The 22239-nt window shown below is 41.2% G+C and overlaps 1 protein-coding gene across 3 annotated transcripts in view; it reads left to right on the forward strand.

The window, feature by feature from the left end:
- The window catches only part of LOC109910803, a 97019-nt gene that overhangs the window by 37183 nt on the left and 37597 nt on the right, over positions 1–22239 (forward strand). For 2 of the 3 annotated variants that reach the window (XM_048596537.1, XM_048596538.1), the window contains exons 8-9: positions 4976–5122; positions 18844–18946. In XM_048596537.1, coding sequence (XP_048452494.1) covers positions 4976–5122; positions 18844–18946 — 250 coding nt within the window. Of the gene's footprint in view, positions 1–4975; positions 5123–18843; positions 18947–22239 lie in introns of those variants that run through there. The other variant, XM_020510049.2, reaches the window with a different exon arrangement.

A 22239-nucleotide genomic window follows, 5' to 3' on the forward strand; every position in this document is an offset into this window, starting at 1 on the left:
TATGAGTTGCTGTTCCTGCAACCTTCGGGTGGCATCGTTGTGGCACTGCAGGAGGCCCAGGATGGACATGTCGTCTGAGGAATGGGAGGGGGAGTTGAAATGGTTCGCGACTGGGAGGTGCAGTTGTTTATTGCGAACCGAGCGTAGGTGTACTGCAAAGCGGTCCCCGAGCCTCCGCTTGGTTTCCCTGATGTAGAGGAAGCCACACCGGGTACAGCGGATGCAGTATACCACATTGGCAGAAGTGCAGGTGAACATCTGCTTGATGTGGCAAGTTTTCTTGGGGCCTGGGATGGGGGTGAGGGAGGAGGTATGGGGGCAGGTGTAGCACTTCCTGCGGTTGCAGGGAAAAGTGCCGGGTGTGGTGGAGCTGGAGGGGAGTGTGAAGCGGACAAGGGAGTCACGGAGAGAGTTGTCCCTCTGGAAAGCAGATAAAGGTGGGGAGGGAAAGATGTCTTTGGTGGTGGGGTCGGATTGCAGATGGCGGAAGTGTCGGAGGATGATGCGTTGGATCCGGAGTTTGGTGGGGTGGTACGTGAGGACGAGGGGGATTCTTTTTTGGTTCTTATTGCGTGGATGAGGTGCGGGAGATGTGGGAGATGCGGTTGAGGGCGTTCTCGACCACCGAGGAGGGGAAGTTACGGTCCTTGAAAAACGAGGACAACTGAGATGTACGGGAGTGGAATGCCTCATCCTGGGAGCAGATGCGGCGGAGGCGAAGGAATTGGGAATAGGGGATAGCATTTTTGCAGGAAGGTGGGTGGGAGGAGGAGTATTCTAGGTAGCCTACGCTCGGTTCGCAATAAACAACTGCACCTCCCAGTCGCGAACCGTTTCAACTCCCCCTCCCATTCCTCAGACGACATGTCCATCCTGGGCCTCCTGCAGTGCCACAATGATGCCACCCGAAGGTTGCAGGAACAGCAACTCATAATCCGCTTGGGAACCCTGCAGCCCAATGGTATCACTGTGGATTTCACAAGTTTCAAAATCTCCCCTCCCCTTACCGCATCCCAAAACCAGTCCAGCTCGTCCCTGCCTCCCTAACCTGTTCTTCCTCCCACCTATCCCCTCCTCCCACCTCAAGCCGCACCTCCATCTCCTACCGACCAACCTCATTCCACCCCCTTGACCTGTCCGTCCTCCCTGGACTGACCTATCCCCTTCCTAACTTCCCACCTACACTCACCTTTACTGGCTCCATCCCCGCCTCTTCGACCTGTTTGTTTCCTCTCCACCTATCCTCCCCTCTATCCCTCTTCTATCCGCCTCCCACTCTCTCCCTATTTATTTCAGAACCCCCTTCCCCTCCCCCTTTTCTGATGAAGGGTCTAGGCCCGAAACGTCAGCCTCTCTGCTCCTATGATGCTGCTTGGCCTGCTGTGTTCATCCAGCCCTGCACCTTGTTGTCTCGGATTCTCCAGCATCTGCAGTTCCTACTATCTCCACCAGTTCCCTATTGCTGCTCCGTTTTTGATTTGAAAAACCAGGTAAAGAATTGAGACCAGCCTTGGCCTGAGAATGAGGAGAGGCTTTCTTTAACTGGATTAATTTTGACATTGACCTTCAATTGAACTGTCCCTTTCAGCAGATATGCCTCCTGACTGTCACTCTGACTTGGATCTGAATTGTTTCAAGGCACAGCTTGAGATGGTGTAACTACTGGTTTGATTAAATATTGTCATATATACCGAGATACAGTGAAACGTATTGTTTTACATGCTATCCAGGCAAATCATACCTTACATAAAGTACATCAGGGTAATAGAGTAGAATGCAGAATATAGTGCTACAGCTACAGAGAAGATGCAGGAAAAGATCAACTCATATATGATATAAAAACCGAAAGAACTGCAGATGTTGTAAATCAGGAACAAAAACAGAAGTTGCTGGAAATGCTCAGCACGTCTGGCAGCATCTGTGTAAAAAAAAAAATCAGTTATGGTCCGGTGACCTTCCTCAGTCATATATGAGAGATCAGTTCAAAAATCTGATAACAGCAGGGAAGAAGCTGTTCATGAATCTATTGGTACATGTTCTCATCAGTACTGTACTTGTATCCCAACTATCCAATTCATCATTTTGATTTTTCTTATCTCCCCTTTTCGTGAATCTCTGAAGGTAAAATAAGAACTCCATGTGCAAGACTAATCTATCTGCTATGAAGCATTTTGACTAAATATGTGTGAGGATCACATTTTTATGCCTTTCCCTTTTAGCCACTTGAACCATTTATGATGTTCCTTCACCTTTCCCTTCAGGTTCAACCCTCAGACATATTTCTCTATTCTCATCATGCCTCTTTTTCTGTCTAGATTGTGTTTTCCTTCTACTGACTGTGGTAAATGTGCCTTCAGCAATGAAAACCTCATTCCAGGCTGTCTTCTAAGGAACAATTCAGCTGACATTCTACCAGTCATAGAATGAGGTGTGCAATGATCAATGAATAAAAAAAAATGCCAACATGTGATGCAATGACATCAAATATTTCTTCCCATTTCGGTTTAGTATTTTTTTGTTTTACAAGAGCATGTTTAACAATTTATTTTTAAAATAGTGACTCTCCACCAAGAGTAAATCTAGCCATTTCCCCTTGACGTTCAATGGAATTACCATCACAGAATCCCCTACTATCAACATCCTAGGGATAACCGTTGATCAGATACTGACCTCATTATGCCTTTATATGATCGGTGTCAGATGCTGGGAATGCCATGGTGAGTAATTCACCTCCTGACTCCCAAAGAGTGTCCACCCTCTACAAGGCACAAGTCAAGAATGTATTCCACTTACCAAGAAGAGTAGATTTCCAACGCCACTAGTAGAAGCTCGACATCATCCAGGACAACACAACTACCTTGACTGCCATCCCTTTCACCGCCTTCAACATTCAGTCTCTCCAGCACTGACAACACAGTGGCAACAATGTGTGCCATCTACAAGATGCACTGCAGCAGCTCAACAAGTTGCTCCTTTACCAGCACTTCCCAAACTTGTGAGCTCTGCCATTTAAAAGGAAAAGGGCAGCAGAGATGTAGGAACCATCTGCAAGTTCCCTTCCAAGATGCTCATCAGCTTGACACTAGAACTATGTTGCTGTTCCTTCACAGTCGCTGGGACTCCCTTCCTAACAGCACTGTGGGTGGATCCACTCCATGGACTGTCTTCAGTGACTCTATGGCCCGCCACTTTCTCGAGTAATTAGTGACGGGCAGTAAATGCTGACAAAGCCAGCATTGCCCACAACCCACAAACAAATGTATTTTTTCAAATTTCCATTGAAGATAAAATGTATTGGTTTGTTGTTATTCCTCTCGAATCGAATTAGCAGTTAATGTTATGTAGGCCTGTGTGTACTGAGCATGCTGAGACAACACATCATGATGTCGTTATGAAATACACAGCTGGTTCTGTCAGTGAGAGATACATTGTATACATTTCCTCTCAATGAGAAAAATGTTACTACTTTGTTCAGAACCCTTTTTATGTAAAAACATGAAGTCTTCCAAGTGAAGCAGGAAGATGCTATGTGGTGTTAATATACTAAGATTAGAGTACAGTATCCTCTATGTCAGGAATGAACAATGGTGGTTTTGAGTGGTGAGTAGGTGAACCGTTTGGCATCTTGCACTTTCATATACAAAGTAATTAGTGGCGGAAAGCAAGTTGCAGCTCACTGAAGGGAATGTCGTCACTGTTGTCCTTCCCTCCCCCGACATTCCTCGTGTGAATGGTGCTGTGTGTGAATGAGGATTGCCACAGTGCTGCTGTAATCCTTCCAAGTATGTATTACATTTCACCTCAGGAATTGCCTACGTTTTGGTGATTTGTGTTTAGCGTGTAATGATACTGTTGTGCAGTAAATGAGACCCCCGATTTTCAGGGGGAGCTTGGCTGGTGTACCTGTGGGGAGAGGTTAACGTTGAACCTGGTAGTTATGAAGCGAGTATGTTCCCTCAGTTTAAATTTTACAGCCCTGCTCCAATCTGGGGAAGCGATTTCATGTCCGGTAGGTTTAGGTGGGAATTGTAACCTTTTTTTGAGAGAAGGGCGAAGATAAGTGCTGGCAGCAATGCGTAAGGCCTCTGACTGAGGTGGGCCTGATTTCATTCCATCCACCCGCACACCTTCCTCACTAGGCACGGGCTCAAAACTGGCATTCAAGTCACTGCTTTCCAAAGTTTCCAAGATCCATCTGAAGAGTTGTCTTTTCTCTGGTAGCTCCAGACACAGATGCGCTGAGGTAGCAAAATTAGATACCTCCAGTTGCGATTTTATCTCTACACAGGAAGACTGACGTAACTTCACCAGCAGTACATTTATCAAGAACAGTCTGGCAGCCAACAAACTCAAGTTCCAAATAGTAACTTTCCTGTATCTGTATCTAGTTAAGCTCCTGCTTTGTGAGTGCAGGGTGTGGAATCTGACTAACCAGTGGAAATGTACAGCTCCTGAAATCAAAACTAATAAATTCATTATGTGAATCCAACAATTGACAAGTGTTTTCATAACAATGTGCTCACAATTCTTTGATTCTTCTCTCCTCCCATCACAACCCAACCCTTTTGGATTTCTTATTTAAACACGTCTGCGAGGGTTTTGCTTTATGTTCTTACAAGAAGTCAAATTGGAAGGAACAACCCCATTACTCAGAAGGGTGACTGTAGAGGTCTGGAGTAAATCTGACAGATATTCTGTTCATTGTTAGGTCATCTTCAAATCCTTGTGTATAAGGTTAGATGTTGATCTTAGTTGATATTTATTGACCTGCTCCTAAAGCTCCAGTGGAAGACTTTCGGTATGTGTCTCTCTTGGGTCATTATTTTGAAATGTATGCGACTAATTATTGTGTAATTATTTTGTAAATCATTTACATTTACAATTACACATAATTTGTAATAGCTTATAAACGTGAATGTGTACTGAGTATTATGTTAGTTAAAAATTCTGAATTCTGCTGTTTTTCTTGCTGTAGGGATCTGGGAATCGATGATCTGTTGAGAAATTGTGAGGGGATCTTGGAGAAGCTCAAGGATCCAAAATCTGACCCCTACTTTTTGGCCATGGCTGGGACTGCCCAGTTTTGGCAGACATTTGATGACCTTCATGATAAGAATGAAAGGTAACAAATCAATTTTGTGGGATGCTCAAATGTGAAGGTCAGCAATCAGTGGTAATAGACGGTCCTTTGGTTCACACTTTGAGAAGTTGCACTGGGAGACCACTTTCTGAAATTAATTTGGAAAACCTAGCAAACCTATTAGTATCAGAGTGAACACAGGCAGCCAAGCTTAAAATAAAATTCTCTAAGAAAACTGACTCTGCAGTCATCGCGGACCTTGACTATTTGCAAAATAAAGTATCTATTTTGATTAGTATTGTCATCTACATGCTTTTGTGGTGTATATACACTGTTTCTCATTGCTGAAGTTTGTTGTATTTTTAAGATTGGCTTCCTGTATATAAACAGTGATCCAGAAATTATTTCAAACTGTTCAAAGGTTTAAACTATTTTATGTTTAAGATAGATTTTTATAGGTGCAATCTACCAGGGAATCGACATCTGTTTCCAAAGTAAATTAAATATATTTGAGTTTAATTAACTGCTACATATTATATAACATTTTCGAATGATGAATCCCAAATTATTTAATTGATAGTCACTTTAATCTTGTCACTTTTATTTAAAGGTTGTTTTCATTTATTTACCAATGCAGTCCTATTGTTACTGGAATGTTTTCAGTGAAGGCTAGCCCAACAACTCAAAAATATTGGGGAGTTTAAATGGTATACCTCTGCCTTCTGGATGGCGTGTAACTTATCAACCACGCAACACAAATACACATCATTCAGTCATGCTATTCCTTGTTCCCATTCATAGAATCATAGAAATTTACAATACAGAAGGAAGTCATTCAGCCCATCATATTCACAGCAGCCAACAAGCAGCTTTCCAACCTAATCCTCATTTGCAACTCTTGATCCATAGCCTTGTAGATTAAACCATTTCAGATGTACATTCAAGTATTTCTGAAATGTTTCGAAGGTTTTTGCTTCTACTACTTTGACAGATACAAGTTTTACATCAGCTCCATCTTGATCAAAAATCCTTTCCAGGGCACAGTAAGCCTTTGAGAGCTCCTTTTTGAGTGTTACCTTTTGGTTTTTGGGGGTTATTTTTTATTGTCCCTGACTCCTTTATTAGGTGATGGAGTCACATAGAAATATTATTTTCTATATTTGCATTGACACAAGGGGCATTTGGGCTTTCACAGAAGCAGAATTAGAAGAACTCATTCATTTCAAAGCCACAACAAACAGGAAAAGTGTTTATTTCCAAGACAGCACATTTCTTAAATGGGTGTAAGACAATGGCTGCAAGTTTGTAATAAAGGGTTCATCATCAAAATAACTCTCACTTCAACAAACAAAAAAACTATCACCCTGAACACACCTCTGTGGCACTGCTATTGTCATATCTAATGCATTGTATACTCCTAAAGCTGGAATATTTTAACCAGACACTTCTTATCTTTTCTATGCATCTCCAATCTCAATCACGCTTTTAAATTAAAAATTGACATGTGTTTCAGCGCAACAGCAACCACTTGCTTTCCCAATATAATAGTTACTGGACATATGCAGAACCTACTTCCCAACCTAAATCTGTGCCTCATGATTTTCGATAGTCTTCCCTTTACTTATCACTCTGTCTAGGCATTTTATTTTATACATTTCAGTTCGGCCCCTTTTCAACCTCAAAAACATCCATCATCATTGCACCTTGCCAGACATTCAAAATATATGGGATAGCTCATGGATTCACTCCTGTCAGGCCCCAAGAAGCCTAAAATTATCTACAAACTGTTTCCCTAAATAACATAGATAACATGGTGTAGAGCTGGATGAACACAGCAGGCCAAGCAGCATCAGAGGAGCAGGAAAGCTGACGTTTCGGGTTGAGACCCTCCTTCAGAAAATTCTGAAGAAGGGTCGCGACCCGAAATGTCAGCTTTCCTGCTCCTCTGATGCTGCTTGGCCTGCTGTGTTCATCTAGCTCTACACCGTGTAATCTCAGATTCTCCAGCATCTGCAGTTCCTACTATCTCCCTAAATAACATCACCATTCTGCATTCAACTTTTATGAAGATATTCAGATGACTACTTAATATAAATTGTATTTTGCCAAATTACATGAATATTAATTCCTGGAAAGTTCAAATGAGTTTTGCATCATTTTTACATGAGGCATGCATTTAACTGTTTTGATGAATGCAGAAAAAAGATTGCGTATAGGAGATTTGCTTCTGATAAATCACCATCAAAACTTAAAAAATAAGTAGCTCTCAAGACAAGTCGACAAAAAGGTCTTAAAACAAATGAATTAATTTGAGCCGTGTTCCTGGCTCTGAACCAGTTTCGCATCTGACTTGCCACTTTGTCTTGGATGACATGGGCTTTTGCTTTAGTGACCAGTAACAAAAGCCTTGATAAAATCTACTTCGACAGCACCAAATGCACTACCTTCATCAACATTCTTTGCTATGTTCCCAAAATATTCAATCATGTCAGTCAGACGTAATCTTCCTTTCAGAAATCAGTGTCTTTCTTAATGTGTATTAGTTTTCTGCATTTTAGGTGGCCATTTTCCTAGCTTGAACTGTAGCAGCATTGTAGGGATAGAAAATCCTCAATGTCCTCTTGAGCTAAGCTTTATAACTGAATATTTCTGGAGGAAAATAGATGTTGGCATTCATTGGGTTTCTAAGTTTGAGTTTCTAAATTGGCACAATGAGTAATAGGTTACATTAGTATTTCACTTAGAAAGATGCCAGTTAACTGGAATGGGAAAGCTCTGTGAACAACTTCTTGGGGGGTGGGGAGGGAGGTAATAATGGAAACTGCTTCCTTTCAAAATGGATTGTCACTTTTGCTTTAATTTAAAACTGGGCCCAGATCTTTCAGTCAGCAGCCAAGACAGTGTGTCCAATGCTATGATTCCCTTATGCTCACTGTCCATTTTACACTGGAGCTACAGCAGGGATGCAGGAATGAACAGTCAGGAGGCAAATTGTCAGACACACAATTCCAGAACAGCCGTATCCCCCTTCTCCGGGCGTGGACTGAAGACATGTCCCTTAAGGCCTGCCTTCAGTTGATTGCCTAATAAGTTATCAATCTCAAGTCCGAGCATGACTTTCTTCCTTAGTTATGGGTCCTGGGATGATTTAAAAACTCCAATACTGGATTTACACACTGGCACAGATGGGGAAACTGGTGATGGATGAGATGACAGGTTTTCTGGCTCCGTTAAGTGTTTGTGATTTGCCTCCACCTGGACCCATCAGAAATACTCAAACTGGTTGTTACTAGCACGTATGCTTCTTTGCGATTAGGGTGATCTTGAGCAAGGGATTCCCTTGGTGAGGATATGATATTCTTTTATTCACTCGTGGACATGGTTGAGCCATTGATTATTTCCTAAGCTGGTTACCCTTGAGAAAGTGGTGGGGAACTGCTTGCTTGAACCACAGCAGTCTGTTTGGTGTAGGTACACCCATGATGCTATTAGGCAGGGAGTTTCAGTGACACTGAGGAACGGCGATATATTCCTAGGTCAGGATGATGAACGACTTGGAGTCGAATTTGCATGTGGTGGTGTTACCATGTATTTTGTGCCCTCCTTCTAGATGGTAGTGGTCGCAGGTTTGGAAGATGCTGTCTAAGGAGCCTTTGTGAATTTCTGCAGTACGTCCTGTAGACCTCACACGCTGCTGCTACTGAACATTGGTGATGGAGGGAATGGATACTTGTCGATCAAATCACCCTAATGAGAAAAGATTGGACAGGCTGGGCATGCTTTCATGGGAGCTCAGAAGACCAAGGGGCGATTTGATAGGATCCTGAGTGATCTTGATGAGGTAGACATGGAAAAGAGGTTAACTCTTGTGAGGGATAGTAGAAATTGCAGATGCTGGAGAATCTGAGATAACAAGGTGTAGAGCTGGATGAACACAGCAGCAGGCCAAGCACTATTTCATTGATCAGCCTATGCTGCTTGGCCTGCTGTGTTCATCCAGCTCTACACCTTGTTATCTCTTAACTCTTGTGAGTCCAGGATTAGGGGACAGTGTTTTAAATTAAGGGTCATCCTTTTAAGGCTAGAGGTGAGTTTTATTTTTCTGAGAGTTGTGCGTCTTCAGAACACTCTGCCACAGAAGGTGATGGTGGTGGGTCATTGAATATTTTAAACGCAGATGTAAACCGATTCTTGTTAGGCAGGAGAATCAAAGGTTATCAGGAATCGGTAGAAATGTGGAATTTGAATCACAAACAGATCGCCATGATCTTCCTGAATGGCAGAGCAACTTGAAGGGACTGAATTTACCTACTTATGCTCCTTTGTATCTTTGCATGAATCAGTCAGACAATCAGAGACAAATGAAACTGTAGCAGACTATTCAAGAAACACTTGCAGAGTTGAGCATGAAAGAACACTGGAACACTTCACTTTCTTCAGTATAGGCAGAGCTAAAGTCTCCGTTCTCTGCTGTGAAAAGATGATGAAAATTCAAACAGAAAAGGCTGGATTCAGGATAAATCTAAACTTGAATATCATTTCTGATTTGGAGTCTTTAGGGGAAACCTCTGCTCAGGTTATCAAAATGAATGAAGATCTAAAAGAGAAAGAAAGGGAATAGGATGAATGACAAGATCTACCTCATCAGATTGTCAGTTTGCTGGAAGATCTAGCAAAATATGCACATAAAACACATTCGCGAGCAGCTACGAAAACATCAGCTCAAGCTCGAAATAATGCTGGAGAAGATAAGGGACCTACAAAACCAGATGGAGATACACAACAAGGAACTACAAACTACTCATGAGACAAGTCTTTCGGAAAAAAATGCCTTGAGACACCAGAATTGGAGTTCTTGAAACGCTGTACAGAAGGGGTCATGAAAGGATTTAAACACAAGGGTGAGATTTTAATTTTGAGGTGTTGCCAGTTCAGGAATCAATATAGTTGTTAAACTTAAAAGGGTCTAGAAAATATTTACAAGGATATTCCCGGGGTTGGAGGGTTTGAGCTACAGGGCAAAGCAGAATAGGCTGGGGCTATTTTCCCCTGGAGCATCAGACAATGAGGAGTGACCTCATAGAGGTTTATAAAATCATGAGGGCCATGGATAGGGTAAATAGGCAAGGTCTTCTCCCCAGGGTGGGGGAGTCCAGAACTAGAGGGCATAGGTTTAAGGTGAGAGGGGAAAGATTTAAAAGGGACCCAAGGGGCAACTGTTTCATGCAGAGGGAGGTGCTTGTATGGAATGAACTGCCAGAGGAAGTGGTCAAGGCTGGTATAATTACAGCATTTAAAAGGCATCTGGATGGGTATGTGAATAGGAAGGGTTTAGAGGGTTATGGGCCAAATGGGACTAGATTAATTTAGGATATCTGGTTGGCGTAGATGAGGTGGATCGAGTTGGTCTGTTTCTGTGCTGTATATCTCTGTGACTGTACGACGTTGTACCTCAGTGAGCACAGAGATGATGGGTGAACAAGATTTGATGTGCATTGAGATAAGGGCAGGAGAGTTTTAGAATGTTTAATTTTATGCAGAGCAGAAGATAGAATGCTGATCAATGGAATAGTTGGCAGTAACAAAATTAAGCAGAAAGATCGAGTAGGTGTATTGATGCAGGGATCTTCTGCAAATAAGATCACTTGTTGTTCACTCTTTTGTCTTAGTTCAGCAAAAGCATTCAGTTTATACATTGCCTTAAGAAAGGAGAGACCACATAGTTGTCTGAGTAAGTGTGTTTACCATATATATGTTTTATAGTTAATATATATCAAATGTATGTAAGTATGAGTAAAGATTTTCCATTATAAAGACTGTGTTTTGCTGTTATTTATCTAGTTGTTAAGTGGCAAAAGGTGCACCCTGGATCATAGTGGACATAAGATTCACCTTATGAGAGTGAGTGAAAACACTGACCTCAAGAAAGTATTTCATATTAAAAAGTTGTGGCTAGCATCTTTCTTGGGTTAGTATATTTGCATAGTATGTAACCAGTCTTAGCCAACTAATAAACACTGTAGGTGTGGGCAAATTCTATTTCCTCTGTATTCTGCTTTAAATCTGATTAAACAAGAATAACAGCTTTTCATTTTTTTTTTAGCAACTTTAATATAGTAATATATCCCAAAGTGCTTCAGAGGAGTTAGGGCAGACAAAATTTGACACCATGCTAAACAGGAGACATTAGGTGACTGGAAATTTGACCAAAGTGACTGGTTTTGTGAATCATAAGGAAGCAGGGAGGTTGAAAAGTTTGGCATGGAGTTCCTTGTAGTTAAAGGTGTAGCTGATTATGTAGGAGTAAAGGAAGTGGATGACGCATAAAAGTCAGATTTGGAGAAAGAGTGCCTGGAAGAGTTTTAAGAGTTGGAAACAGGGCAATGCTATGAAGAATTTGAATACTGACAATTTTAATATCAAGTCATGAGTCGCCCAGTGCGGAAGAGGTCCAGATTATTTTTGTAGAGTTCTGATGAGATTGGCCTTTTTCTTTCTATTACCCATTTAGGCACTTGTAGGTTCCAACCTAAATTTAATAACTGGGGTCATTGGGCCCTATGTTTAAAAGGTACTTGAAAGAACTCCACACAGGCTGGTATCCTGTCACCAAGTCACCCATTATTTACATGTGAAGAGCCCTTGATACTGATCCAGCTTCCTCAGAGCCAGCTCTCGGAGTATATGAACCTCTGACACTCCTGTTTATGTCTGTCAGCCAGATTTGGTCTGTTAATCTGGTCCAATCAGGGAACTCCTATTCTCAGGTCCATCTGGCTGACCTTGTTACAATCAGGACAGTACCAAGGGTCAGAAACAGATAAGAGTCTTAGGTACTTAGCAGTTGGCCCAATTACAAAACAGAGCTTTCTGTTTGCAATCCACTTTGAGCCCTTTGTCATTTTCATTAATATGAAGCACTGAAAATCACCCCAGGATTTTAAAGCTGAAGGATGACACGTTTGAAGGTATTGGATAAACCTAGAATGATTAAGATTGGGGTAATGAGTCAAGTGGGGAGCTGGTAAATTCTTGAATTCCTGGATAAAGTGTCACTAGATTGCCGACCATTACAACACAGGTGAAGATACTTGCGAGAGCACTTGTAAGATATGAATATAGTGTTGGCTGGGGAGGACATTACGATGATAACCTGTTTAGAAATACAGTGCATCTTTGGCTTTTAAAAGGTGAAATTTGACCATTAACAGTATTTTTTTAATGTCTTTCGTTTTCCCCCCTTTATTTTTATTTCATTTGGAGACTAAATGCTCATTATATCACTGGGACTAATGACCTGGAGAAGTTATTATATTCAGCATTACAGGAGATCTGCAGAAGTGACATTTCAATAAAATAGGAAGCACTTGAGTTTCTGGTGTATATTACACTAAATCCACTTGCTGCTCCAGTCAGTACTTCTGAATGATAACATGGGCCCCCCAAATATTCCAAGGAGCAGTCATCATTCTCAGATTGCCACTGTGCACGAACTCCTCACTTCTGTTTTTAGCACTAATGGAGTGCCTTGTGAAGCACACTCTTACTGATGATCATCTGAGAGAGATTATTCAGAGGAGGTCTCAACAACAATATCACATTTACTTTCTGCAGCCTTTCAATTTCACTGCATTTTCTATGAAATGATTGATTTTTAAGGTTTTGGAGTAGATTTGTAGCTCGGGTTGAGGTTGGTTGGCTCGCCGAGCTGGTTTCTTGTTTTGCAGACGTTTTGTTACCATGCTTGGTAACATCCTCAGTGCAGCCTCCGATGAAGCGTTGGTGTGTTTTCCTGCCTGGTTTTTAAACTCTGGGGTCCGTTGAGATGGATTGCCTCACTTCCGGTTTTCCTTCGTAGTGGAATGTATATGGGGTCGAGTTCAATGTGTTTATTAATAGCATGCTTCGTGGAGTGCCATGCTTCCAGCAATTCTCGTGCTTGTCTCTGCCTAGCCTGTCCCAGGATCTTGGTGTTGTCCCAGTCGAAGTCGTGGTTCTCCTTGTCCACGTGGATTGAGATGAGTGAGTGTTGGTCGTGTCTTTTTGTAGCCAGTTGGTGTTCATGTACTCTTGTTGTTAGTTTCCTTCCTGTTTGTCCGATGTAGTGTTTCTCGCAGTCTCTGCAGGGGATTTTGTAGCTGACATTGGTCCTGTCCATGGCGGGGAGTGGGTCTTTAGTTCGGGTGAGCAGTTGTCATAGGGTTGACGTGCGTTGTGTGCCACTCTGATGCCCAGCGGTCGTAGGAGTCTTGTGGTGAACACTTGGAAGAGGTCCCCTTCAGTTTCACTGTATCTGAAAATTTAACCCTTAACTAACTGAAACTGATTCAGTTCTTCAGGCTTTTCTGGCAAGACCAGCGTTTGTTGACCATCCCAAATTGCCCTTGAATTGATTGGTTTGCTAGGTCATTTCCATTAAAGAGTCAGCCACGTTGCTATGGGTCTGGAGTCACATGTAGGCCAGATTAGGTAAGGACAGTAGATTTGGTTCTCTAAAGGATATTAGGTGAGTTTTTACTGCAATTGAGAATACATTGACCTTGACCAGCTTTCAATTCCAGACTTTATTTATTGAATTAAAATTCCACTAAATAACGTGGTGGAATTTGAATTCATGTCCCCAGAGCATTAGCCTGATCCTCTGAACAGTTGTGCAATAAAATTGCCCTGTACCACTGTCTCTTCCCTGCCACCAATCAGGGAGCCGTGGTGTCACTGGGCTACGTACCTCCCCAAGACTGCATCCAATCTCCAGACAAAAAGTATTTCACCCATGCAGACTTGGAAAATTCACTATGGTTTCAGAGCAATTTCAAGGTACAGAAGAAAGAGAATCATTTGTTGACCAAGAATGATTTGTGACGTTGAGTATCCTAGGTAAAATTTCCAGGCATGATTTCAAAATTAGCGAGTTGCTTTGTCCTGGATGGTGTCAAGCTGCTTGAGTTTTGTTGGAGCAACGTTCATTCAGATAAATGGTAAGTATTCCATCGTATTCCTGACTTGTGTCTTTGTAGATGGTTGTATCCTATATGTGCAGGGAATTCCAGAACGTGGGGCTGGTGCCATAACTGTCAATAGTGGAGCAAAGGAAAGTCAAAATAATAGAATGTTAAGCTGGGAAGTAGCACTGACAGAAGTTATGGAGCTGGAAGAACCATTTATGCCACAAGATGTTTGCTCTGTGTCACTCTACATCGTTGAAAATGTACAGAAGATACAAGATGAATTAGAAGATTGTGGAGATTCTAGGGATGGAATTTAGAAATGGAAAAGGACTGTACTAGGAGTTCTCTTGGCTCTGTGGTAGCAGATGTGAAATAGTTGTTTTCATGCTCCTTCTCTGTGACTCAAAGGAACTACTTTGTCACCTTGTGCTGTGCTTTATATCTTTCCCATTTGGCAGGACTATCTTTCCTTTGCATTCCTATGCATGTTCCTTTTAGTTTTTGCTTGTATCTTACCTCTTTACTAATCCCTGGATTTTTATAGCAAGTTGAGTTTTTAATTTAAACTGGTTGTGTATCATTTTAAATTCTTGTATTGAACACCAGGTACTGATGTTCCTTCATTCTGGCGTTGACATTTGCCCAGTTTACTGTATACAGTCTTGTTATGAGTTTGCATCCAATAAGATGCTTTACTTGATGCAGTAGGGCTCATATCATCTCTAAAACAAGAAATTGGGCGGATATCATGGTATTCAAGAATCCAAAAGACATTCATTGCATGTAATCATAGGTACAACCATTACACTCATTTAGCACGTAAGTGTCTGGGCTAATATTAATCCGTTAGGTTATAACAGAAGCAAGCTTCCAATAAAGTGTTATGCATCAAGTGATCTGGGATAAGATGATGTGTGAGATTTTTACATGCTCAGCTTGATTGCTATGATACAGTAATGATAACAGCCCGTCTCTTAAAGGGTTACTGATCATGATACACAACCTAATATCCCCCTTTTTCCAAAGATAAACATCTGTCCCAAATTGTGTATTGGCACATGTTGTCAATTTGATTATTATACAAATAGTTAAAACAGAGTCTATATATGATAACCATTTCAAACTTCAATATAATACCTTTGTAGACTGATAACTGTCTTGGTCTTATGATTGTATACATGTTGTACTGGTTTGGAAATTTTGGTTGACTGACTGACTGCTGGTTGTTGTCATTCAACATCAACACTGTTATAAAGCAGAGATTGACCCCAATCTGAGAACCAAAACCAAAACCTCCAAAGAGGAGTGCCTTACCCTACAATCTGTAAAATTGCCTTTCAGCAACTTCTAGTGGTTAAATCAAATAAATCTGTGATACTCACTTTGCAATCAGCAAGTAACAATTTATTTATCTAACAGTGAACAAATTAACTGAACTGTTACAAAACTGAACAAATCCCTTCTAACTATTAGCTATTCCTGAATAATGAAAGATTCTAATGGTATGCTGTTCCAATTAATACACATCACACTTGTATAACAAAACAATAGAATTTAGTCTTTCAAAATTACAGACATGTTATATCTTCTGGAATGTTCTGTGTCTTCTCTGTTGATTCTTCTGTCAGGAATGCTTTCTCTGTAAATACTTCTGTCAGGAATCTTAGTTCGGAGTGCCATGGTACCTTTGTGAATACCGTGCTCTCTCTAAGAGCTGAGAGCTGTTTTCTGTAGCAGATGGCAGTTAGCTCAGCTGATTTTTCAACTATCCCCTTCTTTTATGCCCCAATGACATATACGTTTCTTACAATTGGATTGGTCCTATGTTGTCAAAACCATCAGATTTAAATTTAATTGGTTTTTGGTATCTAAATTGGCTAAATTCAAAGCTTGCTGTCTTGATAACAAAACAACACTGCTGCTTAGCCTGCTAATTGCACAGCCTCTCAATACATATGTTTCAATATGGCTGTTCTCTGTACTTGCCAACTTTCAAGCTACTCGGACATCTTCAAGCATTAAAAAAAAGCACAATCTTTTAAAGGGACCATGCAATGCTTTCCCACCTAGCATTTGACAAACACCTATATTTTACAAACACCAAATTCAAATGTCCTACCTCCCAATCCATAATTACTCTACCCATCTTCACAACAGCATATAGTCATCACTGTGAGAGTGTTCTTCTCTCTCACTTTGCATATGATTGCTGTGCTATACGTTGGTCAGAGCTGGCTTCTGTTCCTTTGCAATGTAGCAGCAGTGTTTCTATGCTAAGAACTTCTGCTTTCCAAGTATTTGTATCTCTAACATGCGCGCTCTGCCCATGGGCAGTTAGGCAGTTCTCTCTACATGTTTGCTTGTTGTGTATCTGAATCATATTCCCATGCTAGCTGCTTTGTCCATTCAATGCCCATGTGTCCCTGTTATGACATCAACATGATAGCTTATTGCAATGCTTTTGGTAATAAAACTTATTTGCTCTTGACTTTGTATGTTGGAAATTAATGAATCTTCTCCTGGTACTTCTGTAATACTGTCAGATCATCCCTGGATAATAACCATATCCAATTCTTGTATTTGCTTATCTTTGGCAGTCAATTGTTGCAACTGTTCACACTGGCTCTGGCCTAAGTGTGACAGATCAACCTTAAGAATATCTTCAACTTCTCGGTGAAGAGCAATAATGTGTGGATCAAGAGGAATATCCTGGTTTTTGAGTGGGTTGAGTAATTTGTTAGTGTGTCAGATGTAATTACCCTGGTATTTTAATTTCTATCTCACTTTAACATGAGATTGTTGACTGATTTGGTTGCGATACCTACTATTCTGCCACAGTGTGTGTGTGGATTGAATCTCATGATTGTGAATAGACTGAGATTTGTGAATACCAGTAGTCCTGCCATGGCTGGACTGTTGTTAACAACTGCTTTAGGAAGTCAAGACAAACTTGCATATTAGCTTTGCTGTGTAATACTGCCAAAGCATGGAATTGGTTATCCGTTATATGCTGTGAGACATTCTCTCATTGCTGAGGTACCTGTCTTTCAGGATGTATAGGGGTAACATGTTGACAGCAGCTCCTGTGTTGACTTTAGCTTTCAATGTATGTCATTTTGCCTTTTCAGGACATATATTAATGACTGTAAAAAGCTTGCATCGACGTGTTGTGTAGTGCCTGGTTGGCAGTGAACATCATTGGTCTGTTGATATTTGTGCACCATCTTAACATTTTCCTAACTGACAGTTTTGTATTGTATTATGTTGTTGGTCACTTGTGTTTTGATTTGGGTCTGGCTTGATCTTTGGATGTGTGCGTGTGTGTCCAATGACCTTTGGTGCCATATGCTTTATGAAGAGCCAGACAGCTTTTGGGTAGCTGCAAACCACTTTCTGTTGCAGATTTTGGTGGATTGGTGTGGTTTACTGACTGTTTCTGGAACCTAAACCATTACAGTGGAAGGCCACTCTGACTTCATATTTACATTCATCCTCAAATAATGTTTCAATGGTAGTGGCCTATTTTTCTTGCTCAAATAATCTTTCCTCAAGGATTTAATTAGCATATTTGTATTGTCAGCAAAAAGAAATTAGCTCTGTTTTCTGGGTGGTTAATGCCAAAAAAAAATACAATCTGGATTGACTACCTCAAATTCAGTCAGTGGTCAGGGACAGGAGGGTGTAACAATGATCAAGGAAGGTAGAGGCATCCAGGAAGTAGTGCTGTAGGAGCCTTAGCTCTTGAGCTTTTCTAACAGGTTTGAGGTCCTTGCTCCCTGTGTAGATGAGAGTGGGGTGCTGTAGGGAGGATGAGCAAACTAACTATAGCACCATGGTATAGGGAGCCATTCAAGACTGGGGAGAAAAGAGAAATGTAGTTGTAATCAGGGATAGTATAGTCAGGGGAATAGAGACTGTTCTCTGTGGCCAGGATCGAGAGTCCTGAAGGCTGTATTGCCTGTCTGGTGTCTGGGTTCAGGATATCTCATTGTGATGTGATCTTTCAGGAAGCACTGGAGTCGTGGAAGGTCCCAGAGAACTGGAAAATGGCTAATGTAACACCCTTTGTTTAAGAAGGGTGGGAGGCAGTTGCATGGATAGATAGGGGCTCAATAGCTAAGATGAGATTGGATTAGCTTAATGGAGAGAAATACATTAGAGAATAGTCTTTAATAATATAGTAATATAGTAAGATTAAAGACTCAGATTACCATGTATAGCAATAGATAATATTAGTATGCAATAAACTTAGTTTGGGTTCAAAAGAAGCCCAAGCCCGAAGACATTTCTTGACCTTCTCACCAGTCTGGTTTAAAACCAAACTCTAAGATATGGGCATTAAACCAGAGGTCAATAGGTAATTAGTTTATACCCCTCGGATTAAAAAAAATCTGAGCGTTCTCACTCTAGTGTTTATACAGCACCTTGCCAGCAATAATTCAGATGTGTTTTGCTAAATGAGAACCAGTCACTCCCGTACACACCAAAGATCTTATTCTTCAATGAAAGGTCCAGATGTCCCTCTCTTCACTGCTTTCTCTCATTTGTAGATAGCTTTAATCAAACCGTTGTGTCACACCTCTAAAGCAGATGGAACTTGAAACGAGGCCTCCTGGCTCACAACAGGGACACTACCACCGCACCCCCAGAGTTCCCTAAAATAATCACATGTATCCTTTTGTCACAACACACTCTGATAAAAATCCTTTAGATTAAGATTCTTCTGTACTTATTCATTTTGTGTAGAAAGCTTTTTAAAAAAAAAAAAATCTAATCATGTCTGTAACTTTGCTTATTTTCATTTGCCTGGGATAGGATAAGAGCAGCTGTGGAGAAAGTGGAGTTACTGTGGCAACAGGCTCTTGCCAGGGCTCAGCTTTTGCAGAAGGACCTTCAGTGTAGGGAAGAGGCTGAGCAGGTAAAATTCATAAGTGCAAAGTGTTTTATAGTATGACTGCTTTATTCTCTAACTTACTAAAAAGAATGGCAAATGGGAATAGTAATTAAATATTTGTTCTTGAGATCTTTGTATAGAATAATTCATTGCATTTGAGTTGATTTTACTGAATAGATCTTGACTACAACTTGTTGAAGTGTAACTGGGAACAGACAAACTGCTTATACCTACCTGCACAAAAGGGAAACACTGCAGATGTTAGAAACCTGCAACATAAACAGAAAACGCTGGAAATATTCAGGTCTGGCAGCATCTGTGGAGATTCATGTTCTGTTCATGTTTCAAAAAGGTCACGGAGCTGAAAACACACATGCTGTCTTTCTTTAAATACTTTCTGACCTGCAGATTAATTCCACCATTTTCTGATTTATTCCTGCGTCTACTCGGTGTAGTATTGTTCTGATAACAGGTTTGATTAATTTTTTTTTTCTTTGTGTTAGTTCATTGACTGGGAAGGTATTTGCCCAGAGCCATTATCACTAGACTATTAATCCAGACACCCAAGTAATATTCTGGGAAAAACCAAAAGAACTTCCTGAGGAAGGGTCACCGGACCCAAAACGGTAACTCTGTTTTCTCCTCCACAGATGCTGCCAGACCTGCTGAGCTTTTCCAGCAACTTTGTTAATATTCTGGAAACCTGGGTTTGAATCTCGTCATGGCAGGTGGTGGAATTTGAATTCCATTTTTAAAACCATCTGGAATCAAAGGACTGTTGATGGTCACAAAACCACAGATGATTGTTTGGAAAATCCATCTCGTTCGCTGGTGTCTTTTAGGGAAAGAAACTGCTGTCCTTACCTGGCCTGGCCGACGTGTGACTCCTCACCCATAGCAATGTGGTTGACTCATAACTGGAGGAAATCAATACTAGCCTAGCCCGTAAATGAATGCAGTTGTTGTGAACTCTGCCCAAAGGCAGGCTCTTGGCTCATTGTCAGCTTCATCGTGATCAGTTTGTCATCAGTAGGAGGCCTTTCGTTATACTCAGGGACAAAATAAGAAGGCAGCTCCCAAGTTTACATCAGCTGGAAGGGGTATCAAACCCTCACTGTCAGTATTAACTGAGTTATTTGCTGTTCAACTGAGTTAACGGCCTCCTGTTTAGTGAAGCTAAATCTGTAATTGGTCCTTTTTTTTGGATATGATAGACTGATATGGCAGCTTATTGAGACAGACAACTGAAGGCATCTCCTTTTATGTTTAAATTAAAGCATTGGTTCTGACAATAGCTGGTGACTGCAAATGTTACAGTGCTGTTACTGAGTATGGTACAAAACTCTTTTTTTTTTCTGTGGTAATGTCACTGGATTATTAATCCAGAACCTCTAGCTAAGGTTCTAGGGATAAGAGTTCAACTCCCACCATGGCAGATGGTGAAATTTTAATTCAATAAGCATTTCTGGAATTATCCTGGTGGTGACCATATAATGAATGAATGATTGATGGTTTTTGAAAAACCCATTTGGTTTGCGAGTGTATGCTATCCTTACCTGGTCGGGCCTAGATGTAACTCCAGACCCACAGCAATGTGGGTATGTAGCACTCTATCTTAACTGCCTTTGCTGATGGGCAAATGAGCACATTTTTATAAAATTCTAGAATTCAGAATGTATCCACATGACAAGCAGCTTGTTGAGAAATTGGTTTGCTTCATCTGTGACAGGCTATATATTAAATACATATTAAATTTTTGCCACTAACTCTCTTTTCATCCCCCTCCCTCTATGGTGCTAAAATGTGCATCCATGTTTTTGCTTCTTGCAAACGTAATTATGCCAGTGTTGGCATAATATTAGCCCCACATCTTTCACCCTCTAACTATCATTTTGTCCAAAGCTTTGTTGCCAGGAGCTCATCTTGTAGCAATCTTGTAGGTTGTCCACCGTGCCTGTTATCATTTATCTTCATTGGCTTCTTGTACCCAATGACCTCAAAACTAACATTCATACATTTGTATTTATATTCGTCCATGACCTTGCTGTTCCCTATTTCTGCAACTTCTCCAGGGCCACAGACTGCTCCGCTACACTCTCCTTCACTCTATTTAGTTGGAGTAGGAATCACAGTGGATGCCTGATCTGTCTGTTTTGTGAGTTAATGAAAGGGTTAATCAGATACCAGAATTGTTGGACGATACAAAATTTAGTGAGAGGGAAGAACTGAAGGAGATCAATATTCGTAGAGAAATGGTGCTGGGAAAATCTTTGGGATTGAAGGCTGATAAATTCCCAGGGCCTGATGATCTAAGTAGCTGAGGAAGTAGCTCTAAAACTGGTGGATGCATTGGTGGTCATCTTCCAGGATTTTATAGACTCTGGAACAGTCCATGCAGATTGGAGAGCGACTGATGTCACTCCAATATTCAAAAAGGGAGGTAGAGAGAAAACAGGAAATTAAAGATCGGTGAGCCTAACATCGGTAGTGGGGAAAATTCTCAAACCCATTGTCAAGGATTTTATAGAAAGCAGTGGCAGGATCAGACAGAGTCAACATGGATTTATGAAGGGGAAATCATGCTTGACAAATCTGTTGGAATTCTATGAAGATGTCAACTCTACTAGTTACAAGGGGAAGCTTGTTGATGTCGTGTATTTGGACTTTTAGAAAGCGTCTGACAAAGTCCCACATAAGAGATTAATGTGCAAGATTAAAGCACATGGGATTGGGGGTAGTGTATTGAGATGGATAGAAAACTGGTTATCAGACAGGAAACAAAGAGTCGGAATTAATGGGTCCTTTTCAATTTGGTAGGCAGTAACTAGTGGGGTGCCACAGGGATCGGTGTTGGGACCCCAGCTATTCACAATATATTAATGATTTGGATGAGGCAAGATTACAGATGATACCAAGTTGGGTGGGAGGGTGAACTGTGATGAGGATGCAGAGATCTTTCAGCATGATCTGGACAGGTTGGGTGAGTGGGAAAATCAATGGCAGATGCAGTATAATTTGGATAACTGTGAGGCTATTCACTTTGGAAGCAAAAACAAGGCGGCAGATTACTACCTGAATGGCTGTAAATTGGGAGAGGGGAGTGTGCAGTGGGACCTGGGTGTTCTTGTGCACCAGTGGCTGAAGGTAAGCATGTAGGTGCAGCAGGCGGTAAAGAAGGCAAATGGTATGTTGGCCTTCATTGCGAGAGTTTTGACTACAGGAGCAGGAATGTGTTGTTGCAGTTATACAGGGCCTTGGTGAGGCCACACCTAGAATATTGTGTGCAGTTTTGGTCTCCTTTTCTGAGGAACGAAGCT

The sequence above is a fragment of the Rhincodon typus genome, chromosome 5, assembly GCF_021869965.1.
Source record: "Rhincodon typus isolate 14 chromosome 5, sRhiTyp1.1, whole genome shotgun sequence".
In the NCBI taxonomy this organism is placed as follows: domain Eukaryota; kingdom Metazoa; phylum Chordata; class Chondrichthyes; order Orectolobiformes; family Rhincodontidae; genus Rhincodon; species Rhincodon typus.